The sequence below is a fragment of the Martes martes genome, assembly GCF_963455335.1.
Source record: "Martes martes genome assembly, chromosome: 3".
NCBI classification, from domain to species: Eukaryota; Metazoa; Chordata; class Mammalia; order Carnivora; family Mustelidae; genus Martes; species Martes martes.
The window spans coordinates 142,104,986-142,117,107 of record NC_137890.1 but is presented as its reverse complement, the minus strand read 5'-3'; the positions used below and the strand labels follow the sequence as shown (position 1 = coordinate 142,117,107).

Genomic DNA, 12,122 nt, shown 5'->3' with positions numbered 1-12,122 from the left:
AGAGCTTGGAGTATTGAATACAGACAAAAATTTACCCAAGAAAACAACATCAGAAAATGAAATCATGGCCCGAGGAGTAAAATTTACTGACTACAGTAAACATGGTTTCTGGAATTTGATGTTGAGAAGCCACGGCTGGTATTATCCCAGTATTGTTACTTAACATGTGTCCTTGTCTATTCTTACTGTGATATAGACTACCTAAAAGGTAATTTGGATAAATACATGTCTCAGTTTCCAAAAGTTCGGATTCTTCGTCTCAAAGAGAGACATGGCTTAATAAGAGCCAGGCTGGCGGGAGCACAGAATGCAACAGGTAAGAAGCTGCCAAATTTTTTATTTGTTTGTTTTAGTTATATTTTTGTTTTATTTTATTTCCTTTCAAATATATAGCAAATTTGAAATAATACTTCAGTGAACACCCATGTGGCCATCATCATGCCACCAATTTTTAACTTTCTGCACCATGTGCTTCATCATACACATACACAATCACGTGTTTATATGTACACAGTTTTGCCTTCAGCTTTTGAATTCACAGACATCATGACACTACAGCACTGTGTACCTTAGTAGGCATCTCTGCAAAATACAGACATTCTCTTAGATAAGCACACTTCCCTAACTAAATATCATCTGGTTTATGCTCTTTCAGACCTCCTCATTGCTCCTAAAATATTTTTTTTAAAGATTTTATTTATTTATTTGACAGACAGAGATCACAAGTAGACAGAGAGGCAGGCAGAGAGAGAAGGAAGCAGGCTCCCTGCTGAGCAGAGATCCCGGTGCAGGGCTCAATCTCAGGACCCGGGGATCATGACCTGAGCTGAAGGCAGAGGCTTTAACCCACTGAGCCACCCAGGTGCCCCTCCTAAAATGTTTTGTAAAGCTACTTCTCTTTTTTGAAATTTGAGATCTTATTAAGTTTCATGCAGCACATTTAGTTGTTTAGTCTCCCCAGCTCCTCAGTCTAGCATAGACAACACACTACTTCCTGTTGATGTGTTTTTAAAAAGTCCAGGCCATTTGTTTTGTATATGGGACCACATTCTGAAATTTTCTCATTGTTTCCTAATGTTACACTCAGTATAAATGTTTTTGGCATAAATGGTGTGTAATATTCTACTATGTAGGTGGTAGGAATTATGTATTGCTTAATGGTTTCAAATCATTGACACATGATGTCAGTGTCCCACCGTGGATGATAGTAATTTTGAACATTTGGTTAAAATATTGACAGCCAGATTTTTCTTTGGGGGGTAAGAAGTATTTGTAATGTGATACTTTGATCCATATGAATACTTTTTTCCTTACATTTTACTCAATCGTTTTGCACCCATTGATGATAATTACTTGAATCAATTATTACACCGAGGGCTGTCCATTTCTCTGTCCTTCCCTCCCTCTTTTTATTCCTCCCTTCCTCTCTCTCTCTCTCTCCTTCCTCTTCCCCTCTTATGCTCCCAACAGCAGAAATTTATGCTTTAAAAAATTCTATGTGTATATTATTAACTTCCTTTCTTCTGTCTATTCTTCTCTCCTTCTTTCCTTCATTTATCTATTTATTTACCTATTGTACTCAGATGGTCCCAAATTGGACCACTTGGAGCCCCTTCAAGCCTATGCTTTTTTGACCTCATCTCATTGGTATTTGTGGACTTAGAATTGTTTACTTTTCTCTTCCTTGACCTATGTGCATGCCTGCTCTTCTAATAGTGCTGTCTTCCCAAAGAGCAATATAATCTTCTTCTCTTCACCTCTTTTTACTGTGTGGGTGTTGGTGAGTGAATGGGAGGAGCCATATCTCTTCTGCCCATGAGTACTCTAAAAAAAACATCAAACATATCGATTTATTTTCACAGCCTTCTGTGAAAAGACCCATTCCCTGTAATAATTGCTGGACTTATATACCAGGTTCCATTCTAAATACTTTCTACAGTAATTGATTTCATCCTCACAATAACTCTAGGAGCTAGGTACAATAATTTTCCTCATTTTACAAATGAAGATATGGAAGCACAGAGATGTTATGAGTTGCTCAAGTTCTCCCAGCTAGCAAGTGCTATTGCAGGATTGGAACTCAGAAAACTTAGCTCCAAATCTGCACTCTTAACTGCTACATTTTCCTACCTCTAGACATCTAGCCACTCTTGCCCTAAGCTATGGCATTACTGATCTCCACCAGCTTGAATTTAAGCATGTTCTTTTTTTTTTTTTTTTTTTAAGATTTTATTTATTTATTTGAGAGAGAGAAAGAGCATGAGCTGGGGGAGAGGCAGATGGAGAAGGAGCTCCTCACTGAGCAGGGGGCCTGACGTGGGGTTCCATCCCAGGACCGTGGGATCATGACCTGAGCCAAAAGGCAGATGCTACTGACTGAACTACCCAGGTGCCCTGCATTTAAAAGCATGTTCTAATGATAAATTATCTGTTCACCTAGTTACACTTCTTGTAACTAGACCCCAAATTTTGAACTTGTTTTATCCCATTGGTTTGCTAACAAATTTCTTTGGCCTGTAATGGAAATTTAAAATGAACTACAAATACATCACACCAAAATTGACATTGCAGTGATAACTAAGATTCTTAATGATAGACCGCATTTGGAACATTAAGTAAAAATCCATGTTTGATTTCTTTTGGGAATAATTACACACAAATGATACAAAAATAGGATAGTGAGGAAATAGTCCAAGTAGGCAAGTTTGGGGCTAAGATCTGGTTGAAGAACATTCCCAGGCAAGTGGATAAAGGAGGATAAGGTCCGGTGGAAACATATGTTCTGTGTATTAAAGTTAAGGAAAGCTTATTATGGCTGATGGGTGCCGAGCATGGAGAGAGTGACAGGAGATTCATCTAGGGGGCAAGGCAAAGGTGGGCTTTTGTAAAGCTTTGAGTCATTCAAGGAGTGTAAGCATTATTCTTGGTATCATATGAAACCAATGAAGTACATTAAAGAGGAGGATAAAATTGTTTGGCTTAATTTAAAGCTCACTTTGACCACCTGTAGACAATGGGTATTAGGGAGAGGAGGGAGGAAGGAGGGAGACCAATTAGGAGGTTATCATAGCAGCGCCTGGGTGACTCAAGTCAGTTGAGTGTCCACTTCTAGCCTCAGCTCAGATTGTGATCTCGTGGGTGGTGGGATTGAGCCCCACAGCCGGCTCTGCACTCAGAGGAGAGTCTTCTTGTAGATTCTCTCTCCTTCTGCACTCCCATCACTCGTTCTCTCTCTCTCTCTCAAATAAATTTAAAAATCTTAAAAAGAAAAAAAGGAGGCTATTATAGTTGTCCAAGCACAAGGGGGGTACAAGGACAGATGAAGGAAAGGGTCAGAGTAAGAATATATTGTGGACATGGAGACCACAGGACTTGTCATCAGAGAAGATATGAAGAGAGTAATAATGAAAGGAGTCCAAAAAAAGCCCCCCCAAAACAAAACAAAACTCTAGAATTGGCATCTGAGCAACTTGGTGGCCTGTAGGGCCATAACCAGAGGAACAGATTTGGGATTGCAGTTGAGTTCTGATTTTGTCCATGTAAATTTGAGATGAAAAGGAGACATCCATGTAGAGAAAGCTGACAAGTGCAGAACCAAAAATGTACTGCTTATAAAAACCTTCTCTGTGCCTGCCTGGAGCACAGATCATGCTGGCGATGATCTCCAGAAGAGTCTAAACTGTGAGACAATACAGGATTCCTCTTCGGATGGGCTGCACGAACTCGCTCAAAGCAGTTGCCTAATCGGCCTGCTCAAGTACTTGCGTTTATACAGCCAGCAAATAATTTCTTTGAATTTAGAAAATCCAAATGTAAAAATATTAACTTGGCTCTCAGTCAGTCATTAACACGCTTGAACACATTAGCTCAGTTTTTGTTGGGTAACTCTCAAACTATTTGGACCATGACCCATGTTAAGAAATAAATCTTACATCACAACCCAGTGCATATATATGTTACCCATATAACTACAGTAGACATTTCATGAAATAACATGTGTAGCAGATTCTAATACCTTCTTTTCTATTTTATTTGTTTTTTAGAGTCTGACAAAGCCCACAATATTGTTGCAATGACTTGCTAATGGGTCACAACTTTAGTTTGGAGAGTCCAGCTAGGTATATCTTAATTGCTTGCCACTGTCTAGTGAAGAGTTGCTTCTCAAACTATCAGAGAAGAACTTTTTTTCTTTCTAATTTCCAAATTTTGTGGACCTACCCCTTTGTAAATTATAATAAAGATAAACTACCTAAGAAAGAAATAGAAAAAATAAAGCTATAATCACAATTATATATGCATACATCTATACTATATGTATATAGATATATGCATAATTTATTATGTACAACATATACGTGTGTGTATATAACATAGATAAAATACATAACATAAAAAATGACATAACATAAATACACAACATAAATAATGACATATATGTTATATACATACACATATATAAAATAGAGAATAAATTAACAAATTCCAGCAACCTGCTGGAATTTTAAAGCATTCGTTTTCAATTTCTGTTCCTGTCTCTGATGGCAGGGTCTGTGGCCCACACTTTGAGGAGCATTGGCGGGACACCAATCCCTAAATTTGGAAAGAAGCTGAAAAGTGTGTTCTGTTGGGATTAGTAACAGCCTTGTCGAAGGATACATCCAAAAGCTCTAAAGCGTACCTGACTCCTGTGGGCAATTCAAGGGGATTCAGAAGCCCGTACCAGTTTTGGCTGAGGAAATAATTCAAGGACCATTCGGGGACTGGCCCTAAGTGGTGCTGGCCAGCCTGTTTGTTCTCCCAGATTCTCCCTGGACATTCTGCAGCCATCACAAGTAAAGCACAGGCAGGAGACATTGTGGGCCTGAAAAGTCTCTTTAATCAGAGATCAGCAAAGATACCAGGGAAGAAATTTTCTCTAGACCGCCTCAGCCAAACAAAGAGATGAGAGACAAGAATCTGAATTCAAAATCTGACAGGCCCTGACAGCTATTGTTTCCTAAAGGATTTTTCCTTTAGGATTCAGAGAAAAGGGAGAGGAAGCCACAGGCAAGGATGAGATCAAAGATCCAAGGACCTACAGAAACTGGTCAGATGGCCCCATTTTGGTCCTAGGGTTTTATTAGACTCTCCAAAAGTATGTAATACGAAATAATAAGGGCAAAACAGTAACTCTCTGACCACTAGCAAAGTTCACTACATGTTCAGTTTCCAGTGTATGACAGGTTCTTCATCTGGATATGATTCAGGCAAAAAGATCGGGTCCAATCAGTTATTTCCTGAGATGAAGGAGATAGAGAGTTCAAGTAGGATTTAAAAATCTGAACGGCAGCCCAGGGTCAATGGGTCTCTAGGGAAAGTGTCCTGCAGGAAGCCAACAGGAGTAAAAAGAGATGCAGTAATTGAGGTACAAAGTGAATAAGTCGACCATTTGGATCTCATGTGAGTATTGAACAAAAGAGCAAGTTATTGCCCTGCCAAGACGAGGCTGCATGGGCAGGTTCAATAGTACACTCTGGAGAGTCAGAGTAGAGATCAGATTCTCATTTCCTTTATAACAAGGGCATTTGGCAAAATACATGACATTGCCGTGAGCATTCCAAAGAATCAGTTGGCTAACTTTAAGTATGTGAACTAAAATGACATCTAACTCCTGGACAGCCCTGAGGTCTCCTGAAAAGCGATAGTCCTTCTGTAAATTTTTACAACTTGTTTCTGTTGCAAGTAAAACAGATCGTTTCCTTAGCATCACTTACAAATTATTACATAAAATTAAGCAGTCAGACAGGCCCACATCCCTCACGGAACCCTAAACACAACACTCCAACACTAATTGGTGCTGGCAACAATATCCCAAGCTGGTTGGCTAAATAGAAATGGGGGGCCTGTACTCAACAAGGAACCAAAGCTTTCTGGCACGTTGTGCATCTCTAGGTTGGTCAAAAAGTAAATAAATAAATAAGTTACAATCAAATCCATCTGCGAACAATCCAGCATCACTGGGACCTACTCTCAGGAAACAGAAAAGCCTGTCACGTGGTCATCAAGATAGGATTCTTTGGGGCCCTGGCTTAAACACTCATTGAAAAAACAGTAATAACACTAGCTATTTATAAGGAATTTAGGTATTAGATCTTAGAACTATCTCCATAAGGTAAATCTCAGAGAAGTTAAGTAATTATCCAGTGTGGCTAAGGAAAGCAGAGCTCTGTGGCTTTGATCCTATGTTCATTTCTCCATGACACTTGGGGTTAGGAAGAGTGTATGAAATGTCCACAGACCATACCCACTACAAGTAGAAGTCCTAGCCAGAGTCAGCTACATAGACAGCTCCCTGGTCTAGTTCCGGAGATCTTATTTTAAGTGAAAGTGTCTGAAAGTGGAGCAATGACATTCATGCATGGGAGGATTCTTGTCTCACCCAAAATAAAACAGTATAAAATTCCAGTCTATGTTTTGGGCAGAAGCTGCTTCCTTTGGGTTCTGGCAACAAGTGAATGAAAATCTGTATGGGAATCTGGGCCAGGTGGGAAGTGAATGTAGGTTTGGGTACCCATCCTGCTGCCACCAGGGATTTAGAAAGTCGATCCAGGCGTCTTTGACCCTACCAGCTTATTCTGGGGATAGGGACTGGTAGTCTGGTAGAGACTGCTCTTTGGTTTGAATGGACCAGCAGTTGAAGTAGTGAGAAAAAGGAGGTTATTCATAGCCAAGTGGGACCTTAGCAGGCCATGCTTGCATATCCTACATACCTAGATAACCCCTGTGAACTTTCCCACACAGGGAGCGGGCTGTGCAAAATAACACCCTTAGTTGATAATGAGTCATAATCAACTAACCCATAATCTCTGAAAATAGGACTCCACCAGCATGGTAGGGGTTGTAACCACTGTCTCCAAGAGTTGGGGGTAGGAGAGGAGGGGCTTTCGTCTAGCACAGCCTGGTTATGCCTAGAGACTTCTCAAGGACATTCCTCCGCAAGACCTTGGCTAAGGTCAGTTTCTTTACCCTCATGCAAAAATACCATTGTTGATCAGGTAATAAGATATGGAACCACTAATTAAGAGGCAGTTTATAGTTTTTAGTGGCTAACTTTAAGCTTTCCCATTCTTTATGGCCATTTTTTTCTTTCTTTTTTTAGGAACACAGACAATGGAATAAACTATGTGTTTTCTAATATCAAGCTGCCACTTGGCTGAGCAAACTTGAAAAAAGTGCTTAAATTCTTTGTTTCTTTTAAATGGGAATAAAACTCAGACCCACATCTCATTTCTTAAATGGAAAGACAAATTAGATTTATACTTCAGGTTTGTTGTGTGGATTAAACAAGACAACCATGAAGAATGTTTAGGACAGTGTCTGGCATAGAGTAAGCACTTAATAGAAGGTAACTGATGTTGTTATAGGTTTGTCAAGAGCTGAGGGGAGCAGTCAGGTGTCAGAGTGGTCAATTCAAACAATAAAGCCAAAGGAAAGTAACACTCAAATCTTTATTTCCTCCACTAATATAACTAAGAAGTATAAGAACTGAAACAGAAGAAAGTTCTGACACCCTGAATGTTCCATTGGGCTGGTGGATTGGGCAGATGTGAGAATCATCTCACTGCCTAAGGAGCCCAGAACAAAAAGCTCCTCCTATATACATTACAGCCCGGGGCCTACAGTGGGAAAAAGAGAGGACTTGGAGTGGGAAAGTACTGAATGTTGAGACAGGTGGAAGAAACTGTCTTGGAGACCTCCTGACCTCCCATGCAGTAAGACAGAGATCTTGGGGCACCTCGGTGGCTCAGTGGGTTAAGCCTCTGCCTTCGGCTCAGGTCATGATCTCAGGGTCCTGAGATCGAGCCCCACATGGGGCTCTCTGCTCAGCAGAGAGCCTGCTTCCCCCTCTCTCTCTGCCTGCCTCTCTGCCTATTTGTGATTTCTCTCTCTGTGTCAAATAAATAAATAAAAACTTAAAAAAAAAAAAAAAAAAAGACAGAGATCTTGGCCTAAAGGAGGCCTCCAGTGGAGGAACCTGAGATAGGAATGAAGCTATGCTGAGAGCATGTCCTCTTGACTGCAGGTGCCTTCATAGGCTGTGGTGTACTCGCTGCAGACCACGTCTGGTGTGAGAGGACAGCCTCCAGACATGAGGACTTGGATTTGCCGGGAAAGCCTTTGTAACTTGGCTATGGTTGGGCCTGAAAAAGCAAATCTAGGATTTTGGTCATAACCCAGATTCCTCAGGTTATTATTAATCTTCTCTCTCACACACACACACACACCCCCACACACACACCACTTGTATAAAATCATTTGGAACAATGTAGATGCTACAGAGAGAGTGTTACCTCACACAATTAATAGGAAAAAAGAATTTTTAATGCTTGTTTTTTGAACTCCAAGTTTTTTTTTTTTCTTTTTCTTTCTTTCTTTTTTTCTCTCCCCTGCAAGCTTTTGATTTTTTATTGTGGTAAAATAAACATAAAATCTTAATTATTTCTTCAGTGCACAGTCCAGTACTCTTTTTTTTTTAAGATTTTATTTATTTATTTGACAGAGAGAGATCACAAGTAGGCAGAGAGGCAGGCAGAGAGAGAGGAGAAAGCGGGCTCCCCACCGAGCAGAGAGCCCGACATGGGGCTCGATCCCAGGACCCTGGGATCATGACCTGAGCCGAAGGCAGAGGCTTTAACCCACTGAGCCACCCAGGCGCCCCCACAGTCCAGTACTCTGAAGTATATTTACTCAGTGGTGCAACCAATCTCCAGAACACTTTTCCTCTTGCTAAACTAAAACTCTGTACCCATTAAACTATTCCCTCTTCTCCCTCCTTATCCCTGTAACCCTTTTTACACTACCTTCTAGCTTTGCTGATTTTTCCTCTTTTGTTTTCACCCCTGTTATGCAGAATGATTTCTCCTTTTTGTCATTCCTAAAGCCCACCTTGGAATACCAAACTCTGCCTGGTCCACAGGCCCCCATTCCAGGTTAATGGGACCCACCCTCCTTAGAAAAGACAAAGCAGCCGCCTTTACTACTAAGGATTCCCTTCAAAGTCTTGGCTATCCATTCTAAGTGGCTTATCAAGTTTTCACAAACGAAAATGATGCTTGCCCCAAGGACTTCTAGAAACAAAATTCATTTTATTTCACTATAGAATGAAATTCTAGGGACCAGGAATTCAGTAAGAAGACTATTACCCTTATCATCACCTTTCTGGAGCAATCCCCAAGACCTTTGAACATGAAGTACAGACAATCAGTAAATCGGCATTTTCAAATGATTTTTTTTTTTTTTTTCTGGCTCTCTAGGTGATGTGTTGACATTCTTAGATTCTCACGTGGAATGTAATGTTGGTTGGTTGGAACCTCTTCTGGAAAGAGTTTATTTAAGTAGAAAGAAAGTAGCCTGTCCAGTAATTGAAGTCATCAATGATAAGGATATGAGGTAATATTGTCATATTCTACAAGATACTTCTAAGTTATCTTTAACTAACAACAGCAGAAAGTACTGGTCGTATTCCTAAAATGCACATTTTTGGAAATCTAAGAAATATACAGTTCATCCATTTAAATAAATGAAAATACATAATAGATATCTTGGGATCAGAGAAAGTCAATCCAGTAGTAGTTTATTTGGTCATCAAAATACTTAAGTCTTAATAGCAATAAATCCTAATATTCATTGTCCAGTTCTTTCCTCTTTCTAGTCAGCTGTATCTGAACCCAGAAAATATCTACCTTCCTTAAGATTAGTTCATCTTTTTGTGGGAAATATACATTTGCTCCTAAATTGTTTTTCCCCTCAAAAATAGTCAGAACATTATTAAAAGTTAAGTATAAGTTAAAAACTAACAATCCAGCCAGTTAGTCACTAATATGACTTGCACTCATAAATTTGCTTGAAATGTTATTAAAAAGTTTGTGATAATCTAAAATCATTTGTGTAAGCACTTGTCCCATTCATTTGAACAAGACATGGTATCAGGTTGATAAAGTTTATGTGTATGATCTCAGGGAGCACTTTTTGTTTGTTTGTTTTTCTTTGTTAGTTACATGACAGTAGACAACTTTCAAAGAGGCATCTTTGTGTGGCCCATGAACTTTGGTTGGAGAACAATTCCTCCAGACATTGTTGCAAAAAACAGAATTAAAGAAACAGACATAATAAGGTAAGTACCTGAAATTTAAGATTAGAAAGCAATCATGTATCTTTTTATAAAGGTGTAGGAAGCTATTCCACAAAACGAGTATTTCCTGTCATTCTGTAGACCATCAAGAATTACAACTTTAACCAATAGATGATCAAAAGCTAACAGAGTTTTCCTAAGGTATTACCTTCCCACTACCAAAACTCATTTTTTGTATGGTCAGTTGCACCTTATTCACCCTGAACCCAGAGAAATTCACTATTATGATTCCTGTTCTCTGGGGTTTACAACCTAAGAAATACATACTAATTGAATATGCTGCATAAATGCTATATAAACACACATAACGTTAAAGCCAACATGAGTAAAAATTAGAAGAGTAAGTATTGTAATAATAGCTACTGTCAGGATTTCCTTTTCAATTCTAATTTTACCCTTTCCATGGGAGGGGTGCCAAATTCTGTGAATGAATTGAGGAATAGATACAGAAGGAGGATGTGAATTAAAAGTGAGGCTTTATTGCTGGAGAAGCTGAATTGAAGAACACAGCTTAGACCTGAAGCCAAAGTGAGAACTTCTGAACACTTCCCCCGGAGTACAGACCTGTAGGATGAGCATGCAGCCAGCCTCAGGCAGAACAGCAGGAATCCCAAAGCCTTCCCCTTTGGAGAGAGCAGTTGAGCAGACCAGCGCCAAGAGAAAGCCTCAGGCCACAGTGGATTGTAGCACTATTTCTCAGAATTTAACCCTCAATAAAGCATGCCTCATTCCTTGCTAGGTGTGATCCCTTCAGAATTGTTACTCCTAGTGAGTCAGGTAGGAGGACTATCCTTGACTAAACACTGTGCATTTAACCCTCTCTGTTACCCTAGGAGAGAGATGGTAGTATTGCCATTTTAGAGATGAGGAAATTGACCCTAAAAGAGGTAATTTTCCCAGGGATGTACAGTTAGTAAAAGAACAAATTGGGATTCAAACCCATATCTGTCTGAATTTAACACACTTAATCTGATCCCACATCTAAAGAACCTCTGCTGGGGCACCTGGGTGGCTCAGTGGGTTAAGCCTCTGCCTTCGCCTCAGGTCATGATCCCAGGGTCCTGGGATCAAGCCACGCATCGCATCGCATCGCATCGCATCGGGCTCTCTGCTCAGCAGGGAGCATGCTTCCCTTCCCCTCTCTCTGCCTGCTTCTCTGCTTATTTGTGATCTCTGTCAAATAAATAAATAAAATCTTTAAAAAAATAAAAATAAAAAACAAAGAACCTCTGCCTTTTTCAGACTCCTGTTTTGAAGGTCAGTGTAGTGATTGAGCTCAGATTATATTCCACATAACATCAGGAAGAGAATGCATTCTGGATGGACTAGAAAGGACATCTGGGCATTCAGACAGAATAAATGCATAAATTGTAGGGGAGGGGAAGTAGATGTGGGGCAGAAATTATCTTACATCGCGTTGTACCCTAAACCCAAGACAGGCTCTCCACACAAACCTTTCAACTGAGTCAGTGGTTGCCACCATGGGAAGTGATTACTGCCTTGTCCAGTTGCTGATTCAAGTGTAGTTTCTATCCCCCATAATCTGTAACAGTCGTGAAGGCTCTGGAATCTGACTCTGGATTTAAATCTCAACTCTACTTCTTCCTAATGGTGTGAGCCTTAAAAAGTCTCTTACCCTCTCTGAATCTCATTTCCTCATATTTTGCATTAAGACTTAAAAAAGGAGCTACCTCTATCATCTAAGAATTAAATCCGATTATATGACATGCTTTAAAAAGTGTTTGCCACCTAATAAGCTGTCAGCAAACTCTGTCTACAGTTGAGGCAGTAAAGTGGAGTGAGAGATCATAGAGTCAAACCAGACCACCTAAAGTGAACCCCTGATGTACATCAGAGTAGTCTGTGACCTTGGGAAATTCCTAACCGTTTCTGTGTTGTAGTTTCTTAATGGTACATACTTGTAGGATTTTCATAAAGTCTGAGATAGTAC

General features: G+C 39.9%; 1 protein-coding gene across 1 annotated transcript in view; it reads left to right on the top strand.

Annotated features, from left to right (window-relative positions):
* GALNT5 (polypeptide N-acetylgalactosaminyltransferase 5) overlaps positions 1-12,122 on the top strand; it is a gene marked incomplete at both ends in the record, with an annotated part of 41,826 nt that overhangs the window by 16,506 nt on the left and 13,198 nt on the right. Inside the window, 3 exons of the mRNA XM_080799591.1 lie at positions 197-316; positions 9,294-9,429; positions 10,034-10,153. Coding sequence (XP_080655717.1) covers positions 197-316; positions 9,294-9,429; positions 10,034-10,153 — 376 coding nt within the window. The remainder of the gene's footprint in view (positions 1-196; positions 317-9,293; positions 9,430-10,033; positions 10,154-12,122) is intronic.